This window comes from Coturnix japonica, chromosome 1 (genome assembly GCF_054131305.1).
Source record: "Coturnix japonica strain WE chromosome 1, WE-NBRP24, whole genome shotgun sequence".
NCBI classification, from domain to species: domain Eukaryota; kingdom Metazoa; phylum Chordata; class Aves; order Galliformes; family Phasianidae; genus Coturnix; species Coturnix japonica.
Genome location: NC_140663.1, coordinates 81,823,827 through 81,834,918, shown reverse-complemented (window position 1 = coordinate 81,834,918; position 11,092 = coordinate 81,823,827). Strand labels below are relative to the sequence as shown.

Sequence of the window (11,092 nt, the reverse complement as noted above, 5' to 3'; positions counted from 1 at the left end):
CACTTGTTCAGTCTAATTATAAACAAACGAAGAAACCTGCTAATCAACCAGCAGTTACTGTATTTCTTCAATAGTGAATCTGTATTGCTTGCTTGCAAAAGTTCAAGACAGAGGCTGAAATTCTGCACATGCAGTAAAAATATTTGCCAACATGTATTTTACTTTTATTTCAGAGTTAGGAATCTTCTGAGTCAGAATGATGTTTTCAAGTTTTCAGAATCTGTGTGATTTACTGTAGCAAACTTGAAGAACTAGTCCAAGGGTAACCACTGCCTGTTCTCTTGGAGAACGCATGTTGAACTGCATGAGGGAAGATGGTGTTTCAGCTGACTGGAGAGGAGCAAAGAACATGGTGACCTTTAAAAAGGGAAGAGAAGAAGAGCCAGGCAATTAAAGACTAGGTATGCTAGCCTCGATATCCAGAAAGATATCACACGATACACTTCTATGCAGCTGCAGGATTACAAGGTCTTAAGAAACCGACTCAGATTTGTCAAGAATAAACAAATCATGTCAAACCAGCCTAATTTATTTCTGTGACAGGATAATCTAAAAACTAGTAGATGTGATTTATCTTGTCTTTAGTAAGACTTCTGGTGCTGTCTCATATGACATTCTTATGAGCTAACTGGGGAAATATGGGCTATTATGAAATCTCTGTAATGTGCATGCATAGTGAGCTGAAAAATCTTACTTACTGAGTACTTATCATTTATCAGAGCTTTCCTGGCCGTCTAAAAAGCCTAACAAAGAAGCCAAGAAAAGGCTGTTTTTCGTGTTTCATGCTGTTCACAGTTTGCATTAGTAACCAGTATGATGAGCATGTGCATGGTTATACAGTATGTGCATGAAATAAGGCTGAGACAATTATTTCTAAGAGAAATATTTTCACATTATGAGATTAAAATTCATTTAGAATTACACAAAGAATTGGACTGAAGACTGAACAAGATCTGAGACCACACGTACAAATGGGGAATTGCTGATCAGGCAGTGTTGGCTTGGAAAGGATCTGAAGAATTACAGAGGCTCAGAAAATGAAGGGAAGTGTGGATATTTATATTAACAGGAGCGGTATATGTAAGACAGCCGAAGTAATTGTCTGAATTCACTTGGCACTGCTTTAGGCTTTTACTGGTTTAGATAACTACATCTGGACATCATCCTTAAGAAGGAATGCTAAGTGGAAAAAAAGTCACTTTGACATTCCAAAAAAAAAAAAGAAAAAAAGAAAAAAAAAGAGCGTATCTATGTTTATGGAACTGATTATCAGCAATTTACACATCCAGATTTGAGCAGTGACATGGCAGTGGGCTGCAACACATTTTCTTGCTCTGCTCCATTCATTTGAATGTATCCCACTGTTCCAGAGCTGGCTGCAATCACAAATACCATTTTACAATAAATGTAACTGTTATGTAAGCATTAATATCCACTGTGCCCTTTGGGATATAATGCAAACACAGCGTACCAGATTATGCTAAAGGGATAGACACACATCAACCTAAAACAACTGCTGAAGTGAGACCTATTTGCAATGCAAACAGTTTGTACGTAGCACAGATGAGACAGAGCTGAATCCCCGTCCTTCAAGTCTATCATCAAAATTCCCTCATTAGAATTTAAAATGACAATGTATGTATGCACTGAAACATGGCATGAGGCACACTGGAGTTTGGAAGAAAAGGTGGCTGTTTAATGTTAAGTCAGATTTTTGTCCGTATATTTTGGGCAGCTGCTTTTGGCTATTTGCCCTTCTACTGAAGATACCAAGACAAAAAACTTATTCACTCCAGGACAGGTATAGTGTTCGCTGTTTTGTCCTGGCAGCACAGTAATATACAAAAACATGCAAAATCATTTATGGTACAGAAGGGCCTGTAACTTTACTCCTCAAGTAGTTTTAGCTGGTTTTGGTGAACATTCATACCATTTGTATTTTTCTGAGAAGACAATTCCTGAGATGAGAAGTTGAATTGTATGTCGGCATTTCCAAAGACATTGCACTTCAGTGAATCATGAAGAAACAACTTGGTAGGGACACAACAAAACAGGAGCAAAATATTATCTAACACAGATACTCAGAGGCAAGAAATGATCATGGGGTTAAACTACTGTAAGTGGTGGGCTTTTTATTTTGTTGAAAATTACATCTTTTACTGGATTCAACATATTTATAAGATGAAAAGAGGTCCACTGGCAAGGGAAGAAAAAATGCAGAAGTTTGGAAATAGTTGACACAACTAAAATAAATGACAACTTTTTCAGTATCCCATAGGCAGGCTGTAGTAGACGATGTTTTCCTGTATCCATGGAGAAAGTAAAGTCTCTGACTGATGTAAGACAGTTTAGCACAAGTGCTGGTCTGTCTATTTAGAGCCTGCACTACTTGTTTCTTCTAACAGATAATATAGGCAATATCTAGCTTTCACTCCGAACCCATGCTTTAACACTCAGAATTTATCCATATTTAATTACAATTTTATCACACTTTTCTAATCAAATAAATTTACTTTGTCTTCCAAGCAATCACCTCAGTATTCCAGTATGTAAAAAATACTTTCATTATGTTTATTATAAAAATATAAATGTTTCCACTACAAATCATTTTACATTAGTAAGAGGCCATCTACAATTGCACAATATATAAACTAAATGAGTAAGTAATGCTTTGAAGTACATGTTAAAGTAAATACATATTGTCAATCAAATCACATCTATACATTGCTTATTGAATGCTAAATAACAGCACAAAACTAGATATGTTAACAGAAATAAATAAAATGGAAACTATATTTAAAGATACAAACCCAATAATATGGTATGACATTTTATGAGCTGTTGCATTTTGCTTGATGTCAATAATCAATGCAAGTCCTGTACAGGAAGATGGCCACACAAATTCTAGTATCTCTACTCCACAATGAAGAATTGTACACTGCTATGTATACATATGTACATGGGGAAAGGGAGTATAGGATGCTTGCAAAAGAGGCCACTTACAGTACAAATCAACATTTGACAGGGAGAAAAAAACTAAATGTAGTTTAAAACACTCCTCATAGCAGAGAAAAGCAAAATTGAGTTTCTTATATTCTCAAGCATCAGTAAGATTTAATTTCTTATGCTGAGCATGCTCAAACAGTGGGCAAGGAACATGACATGGTACCATGAGAAGGTTGGGAGTGGTTGGTGCAAGGTTTTTGCTCATAATCTAAAACTATGAACCAGCTATGTGTTTTCAGGAACATTTAGAGATCTATTCTCCCCACCTCAGCCCATTCACCCCAACTCTCCAGAATGAAGCTGAAGGGAAACATCAGGAGGAACATGTTGTAAAACGCTGTCCCCACACACATTGACTGCAAGTGGATTTTGGTAAACTTTTAAATTCACCAACAGCACCTGACAGAGCAATCTCAAACTGAGCAAAAGAAAGATTCTAGATGAACTAAGCAACTGAAAATACAGTTTGTGTATTTAGCATGCTGTATTTAACAATAGATTGTAGTACATGAGAAGTGTTGTTTGCATCATAAGTGCTTCCTTTTCATTTTTTCTTCCACTTTTCATTTTTTTAAATTTCAACTTACTTTAAAACTCCTTCATTTATTTATTTATTTTTTCTTTCAGAAGACATTCTCATCCCCTGAGTGCATTTCAAATGCAATCTTTTACAGCATGTCCGTTGTCCCTAACTTTGCTTCTATTCTAATGTGTGATTAATGCTGTTGCTCTGCATCTGAACAGCCTTAGACCTGATAAAAATGATTTAGAAGCTGATTCAGCCACACAAATCCTAGGAACTGTATTTTATTTGCATATTTATGTGCCCTGTGCTACAAGGAGCTTCAAAAACCAGACCAACACTACAAAGAAAGGATGACAAAGTTGACTGCACAGCAGAACGTGGCATGCCATGCACCCCTATGCCTCGCCTACACTCTTGGGACTGCCAGTGACTCACTGTCACTCATTAGAATCAGGTTTACATTTTAAAATGGCAAGTTGAAAATTCAGTGGGGCTCAAAGAAACTGGCTTGTATGCAGCACTAGAAATGCCTCACACAGCAACTTTAACCCTTCGTTTTCAGAGGAAAGAGCTGTGTCTGCTCAGAAGCAGGATGATCATACTCAGGAGCTTAAGAGCTCACTAATGGGAAGATGCTGAAGATGTAGGAAGACTCAGATCCCCTCCCTTAGGTTTCTTTTTCAACTGAGAAGTGTGAATGGTCCCCTAAAGATAGGCTCCCTTATGATTTCTTTCAAGGGACCAAGCACAGCTTATTATCTTTTAAAACAGTATAGCTGGCTTTACCTCAGCTTACCTTTCAGAATCAAGAACCATTCCTAAATACCTTTTGGATGGAGCCTGGTGGTTTTGGTTACACTGGGACACCTACCAAAGCACACTCTTACAAGTACTGTGGTTTCTGGGCTCTCACATTGCCATACAACAGGCCGTGAACTAATTTTCAGCCCTGCCAAGACTGAGGTGGCTCCAACCACGCTGAGTAGCAATCAGGCGCCCACAAAACCTGAACCAAAAAGCAGGACTCCTGAAGGATCACAGCATCTGGACAGAGGTCTTCTGGATCAGAATCAGGCAAAATGACAAGCCAAACTCCCATTGCAGAAGCTTAAATCATCCTTTTCAACTATCCTTGGCTGCCTACATGGTAGTACAACTCCCAGTTACCAGCACTGGGAGCAGAGCCCATGAGATGGAAGACAGAAATGCATAATTCCTCAGCAAGCTCATAAAACACTCTCAGATCATGCAGGATACACTCTTACATTTGCTAGGTAAATCTCCCACCTGAACAGCATCTGAAGACAGCAGACCTTTGCTGTATCTGACATGAAATCAGGACTTTGGGAAACAAAGGAAATGCATGTGATTTGCCAGGCCAAGTATTGATCTGGAGATCAATGGGCATGCAATTCTGCCAGAATTCAAGCCCACATTAAAATAGCACTCACTGCAAAGGAAAGAAATTGCAGCAAGTCCCGATGCTTTACTTAGGGTCGGAGCTACAAAAAAGACCATCTTTCTTTCCTTCGGTACTTTGCATACAATGTTGTGAGTGTAAAGTAATCAAGTAATTAACCCTCACACAATTTGTCAGGTTAAACCAATGAAGTTTTGATAACATTTGGCACTTGTCAATAATGCAGCCAGGTTAAGGTATTTAAGCATAAATATAAACAATAATGAAAAAAAAACAAAAAAAAAACCAACAAAACAGCAACAAAGGAAATAAATAAGTCTTTTAAGAATTAAGACTTCTTTTTCTATTTAAATGAACGCAATAAGGGAAGCTAACATAATGGTGAAAATCTTTTGCCAACTAACTCAGTCACTACAAATTTAATTTCTGTATTCCTTTCTGCAGTTCAAATAGCATGTTACAATGACATTATAGTAAATATGGCCAGACAGGTTGTGAGGTATAGTCCTCTATTTTCCTTGCTTTTAAACAAATAAAATACCTGTTACAGATCTCTTCTGTATAAAAATACTGTAAGTCTTTCTTTCTTCTTGTTTGCTGTATAGATCAAGTACACAGCTTTTATGTCCTTGGGTTTTTCATGTTATTCAGTCACTTAATATTCAAATGGCTCTAAGTTTTAGTATCACTGTTTTTTACTTGGAAGGACTTTTTACATTTTTTTTTTCTTTTGACATTTACTATCTGCATAAACAGTCAGTTAAGAGCACCCACCCTTCAGGATTAACAGATAGAAAACAAGTTCACTCCTATTTTTAAGGCATTTATACTCAGTACTTGAGTGTCTCAGTGGGTTTGAAATTTCAACCATTATGTTTCCAAAACTGCTGAAAAGAACTCCTTTAAACCGTGCCGTTTATCAGCCATCTCTTTTGCCCTTTGATGCAACTTTTCCGTTTTCTGTTCTCAGCAACATCATTTTGGTACCTTACACAGGTACAGGGCTGTTCTTCGTATGAGTTTCTAGAGTTTTGATACTGCTAACGATCTTCTTTTGAGGCCCCACAACTGTAACACCAATTTTCTTCATGTCACTGGAAAAAAGAGAACATGCACTAGGTGAGTGAGCATCCTGCCTCTGTGCTTCCTACAGTTGATGTGAGAAGAGAGCAATCAACTCGCTCATCTTATACTGATGCACTGGATGAGCCCCTAGGTACAGAAATGCTGCTGAAACACAAATTCTGGTATGAAGAATACTGAGAGCCATTGTTTGAAGACAGCAGGAGGCTGCAAAAAAAAAACTGTAAAAACTCATTCAGCCCTGCTGTGTTTGCTTACCTGCAAGAATGGACAATGAAGTAGTGTTTGCCAGTGGTGTACGCACAGGGGGCTACTTCTGGGCCAGCTGCAATCTTAAGCCCCTCTACCATCCCCCTATCAACATGATTATTCTTCCTGACCAGTGGATATTTTTACTTTATGTGCCAAGCCTTCTGAACAGTTGTATCGTCCTTAGAATAAGCACCATGTCTAAGCTTCCCATGTCTACTGCAGTTATCACTCCTTATTTCTTGAGGCAGTTCATTCTCTTTGTTCATTGTGCAATATAGAAGCAGTTTAATGCTTGCCAAGGGCTCATTAAACAATTGCTCACAGGAAACTGGGCATTCCTGGAGGATTTCTGCACTGTCCCTAAAGGGTAATTGTCATAAAAACCCATTATCAGCCTTTTTATAGTAGCAATAATGCACTAATTAATGGCATTGATGTGTTTAATTATCAGCCCTGCAGCTGTTGGCTACTTCTTCTTAACTGGTCTTGTATCCAGTGAGCCCAATGGGGAGTCAGGATATTCTTGTACAGTAAGTTCATAATTGTACTTGATACCTTTTCAGGTGCAAAGAGAACACCACCATATTCTTCCTTGTCACACTACATTTTAATGTATGAACTTACAAGTTTTAAACTTTCAAGCTTAGAATGATTAATTGTCAGAATAGAAGGCAAGAGGGAGTTTTCCCACTAAAAAATTATTTATAATGGCCTGGATTGAAAAGGACATTAAAGTTCATCTAGTTTTGACCCTCCTGCTATGTGCAGGGTTGCCAGCCTCCAGACCAGGCTGCTCAGAGCCACATCCAGCCTGGCCTTGAATGCCTCCAGGGATGCGGCATCCACAACCTTCTTGGGCAACCTGTTCCAGTGTGTCACCACCCTCTGTGTGAAAAACTTCCTCCTAAAATCTAACCCAAACCTCCCCTGTCTTAGTTCAAAACCGTTCCCCTTGTCCTATCACTATCAACCCATGTAACCATTATTAGCATGTAGGAGAAAAACAGCTATATTAGTACTTGGTCTTTGGCACGTGGGTTGATGGAATATGGGATGGTGCTGCCATACCTGAAGAAATTGAAATTTCCTCAGCATTAGTGAGAAAGACTTATGAAACAGGTTTCCTTCATGTATATTGCAACTACTACAGTAATCTACATTTTCCATTAAACATTATTTTAGGAAAAAAGAAAAAAAAGAAAAAGAAAAGGAAGCTGAGTATTAAAATGCTACCCTTATGCTAAAACATGAACATCCAGCTCTAACCAGTAATTAAGGGCTGTGTTTATTTCAACTTACTCGGTGGAAATCTTGGCTATTGTATCACAGGAGCTGTACTCCACACCGGTGAAAATGCCTTTGCACTGTCCTGTTCGAAAACCATTGAGCCAATCACCTGCCGTGCGGAAGGCTGAAATGTCAATGTTACTTTGGTCCAGGAGAAGATTTGATGGCCTGAAATGAAGAAGAATATGGTGAAAGTTGTGGATCAGACGTGAATACAACTTCATTTTTTGTGTCTAAACTTATCATTTGCATCACTAGGAGCTCCCAGGCTACATGCATGTTTTTGTTCATCTGTAGAATTCATCTGCCACTGAGGCCACATGTATTCACACTGACAGCTTTGACTGACACTGTGCAGTCACTTTGCTTAAGAGCTCCAGCTTTTCACGCCCTGGTTTAAAATCACCGATGCATCACAAATTCACGGAGGAGTACAATATTATCCTGCAATTTAATGTGTTTAAGTATTAGCAAAGACAAGCCTAATTTAGATTATATTTATGTGATTCACCCAGTCACAAACAATATACTGGTCACTACAATGATGCACACTCTAAACTTCAAGTTCAGCGTTTTGGCAGAAGTTACACATATTAAATGTTCATAGTATTACAGCCCTCCAACAACTCCTAGGTGGTGCTAAAAAGGTAGAAGCATATAAAATAAGACACTAGTGGCATACAAATGGTATCAAGTCTAAGTGGTAAGTGAATTGTGAGACAAATGCAACCACAAGAGACTTTTATTTTGCAGTCTGCAATTTGAGACTGTGCTCATCTTAAAGCCAAAGCCTGCATAAGAATATCATATAAATAATCTGGAAGTGAGAACTGAATAATTTCCTGCCTTTGAATCGAATTTCGTGCTCATGAAGGATGCTGAACTGATTTGCTTCCACGTTCATTACTTAGAAAACAACTAAATAATCCATCAGAAACAAAATCAAATCAAGGAATCAAATACAAAACTCATCTCCATGTTTCCTTGACCACTTAAGCCATTTCCAGTAGGTACCATTCTACCTAGAAGCTACTGAGATGAAATCATCCTTCTGAAAATGAAACTAAGATGAAATATATATAACTTTTTCAACAAGGAAGAATTACGGTAGCTGAATCTGAAAGTCGGATATTGCATACAATGCAAGAATTGCTCCTAAATTGATCCAGACTTTTTTTTTTTTTTTTTCTGTCTGGTAAGAGGATTCCTGTTTCCACACTCTTGAGAGCATCCAAAAACTTCTTTGAAGGTACTGAGGTTTAAAACAATTTCCAGCCCAGCAGCTATGCCCAGCTAGCTGTATGAACCATTTGTTGCAACCCACGGATAAACAAATGCATTTCCAAGCAGAGGATTTGTACACTCTGAAAAAGGCCTTCCAGGAAGGCAGCTTGTATGATAAACCCTGTTCTTGTCCTCAGCCATCAATCAGTCCTCACAGACCTTCTCTCTTCCTCGTGGTGCAGGAAGCCCCTGAAAAACAATTTCTACAAGATACCTCACTAATTCAAATTATGCTTGTCTTTCAGTCCTTAATTAGGACAATAGTGGCTTACTCAACTAGTGAAATGTTAGAATAACGAACTCTATTTCACAATTTTTCCTCCACTGAAAAGGATATGCCTATATGCCACGCATCCTTTTAGTCCCCATTCAGAAAAGCATGTAAACCTTTTTAAGATAAGTATCTTAAGGGTGTCTGCCTCAGGCATGAGCATGCTTTTGGCTGTGATTTCAGGATACCACCCACCTATCACCAACATTTTCCACTAAACCATGTTCCTCAGTACAACATCTAACATTTCTTGAACACCTCCAGGGCCAGTGACTCCACCCCCTTGCTGGGCAGCCCATTCCAGAGCCTGACCACTCACTCAGAGAAGAAAAAAGCAGTGCAGATTTGCAGTACAGCAGTAATTGGAATTGGCTACATATAAAACAGCACCTTTATTCTTGACACTATGCCAATCCTTATCAATCTGCTGATTTCCTTCAAGACCAGGAAATGATTTTAATATATTCTTCCATTCTGGGATGTGAGGACACACCTGAAGAGTTTATCAGGTCCTTGGAAGTCATAATTGCAAATCACAACTTTCATATGCTTCTGCAGATTGAGTACCAGTCTTCAGCAGGACTCAGGGCAGGGATGGAGCTGCTTGAGCACTTTTGCCCACTCTTTTGTTTGGATCCAAGTCAGGACATGCTCTACTGCCTCTGGAGGGGACTTTGGAGGTGCCACTGACTGCAGATGCAGATTTCAATCTCACTGGAAAGAGGTATGGTGACAGAAGACACCAGATGCCTGCTCCGGTTGAAACAGACTCCAGCTTAAGGCCCAGGTGGGAAAATCAAGCCCAATATACTTTTATCCAGTAGCTGTACAGCCTGAATCTCCTCAACTACTGTTTGTCCCACAAAGAGCCAATACTTTTTATTTATAGTTTTCTGAGTATGGTGTCTGGTATCCCAGGACATTTATTAAGAGTATTTATGAAGTGTACTTAATGATGAAACATAGAGATTTTTTTCCAACCTAGTACATCTTCTCAATTTAAATCTATTAAAATAAAGTCCGATTCAAGAATCACCAATGAAAAGAAAACAAAAGCATAAACAAGCTGAGATAGAACAGTTCTCTAGGATTAGAAATTAGAGTGGCCTGGAAGAGCTTTTATGTTTATTACTTGGATCAAAGTATTATCAGGACAAAAAATATGACCTAATTTTAACGTAAGTGACCTCAGAATAACCAGCACTGTAAAGTATCATTTTTCTCCTTGTAGGATTCCAAACCAAAATTAGTTTCTTTCCTCCTCAGAGAGGACATCTGGACAGTTTATCAATGAACTGGAATTTGTCTCACAGCAAAGAGTCTGTGATGTCTCCTTGACTGTACCGAGGGAAAGCTGGGCTTTCAGAGCATCTGCACTCATTGACGTTTTTTCCCCCCTGACCCAGCCCCTAGACAGTAGGTCTGAGCATGAAATTTATGGGCTGGGTGATGTGCGCCATGAGCTCACACTTTACCAGACAAATTAGATGGGTTGCAATCCATGCAGCTGTAAACGACGTCCTGCAGGGTTCCACCTGATCTTTTACAGCTTTTCATAAATCAGTACCTACTAGCTTCAGAAGAGAGTCATTAAAAAGAAATCATGGAAATTACATGTTTGCTCAGGGGAAGTGAAATAGAACATTTCCCTCTGTCTTGTTTTGTAATTCCTCCCTCTTTGAAGAAAAAAAAAAAAAAAAAAAGATAAAAAATATCTTTTTCTTTCACCAGCCATGATACCCCACTGCATTATCTTTCAACAGAACAAGATAGGAAGACTTTCTATCCTGTCCATCTTGACTGTCTGCCTGTCTGTAGAGCTGTATTTACTGATGTGGTATCCCTGACAAAAGTAAGTCAGACTTAGGTTAGAGAGAAAAATCTAACAGTGAGATGCCAGTTACAAAATGCCCTGATCCTGAAAACATTCACTGGATGTGCCCATTATGTAAACAGTTGGAAT

At 38.6% G+C, this 11,092-nt stretch overlaps 1 protein-coding gene across 1 annotated transcript in view; it reads right to left on the bottom strand.

The window, feature by feature from the left end:
- Positions 1-2,101: 2,101 nt before the first annotated feature.
- EPHA3 (EPH receptor A3) overlaps positions 2,102-11,092 on the bottom strand; it is a 210,746-nt gene continuing 201,755 nt past the window's right edge. Inside the window, exons 16-17 of the mRNA XM_085546983.1 lie at positions 7,587-7,742; positions 2,102-6,046 (exon numbers count right to left, since the gene is read on the bottom strand). Coding sequence (XP_085403109.1) covers positions 5,941-6,046; positions 7,587-7,742 — 262 coding nt within the window. The 3' untranslated portion in view covers positions 2,102-5,940. The remainder of the gene's footprint in view (positions 6,047-7,586; positions 7,743-11,092) is intronic.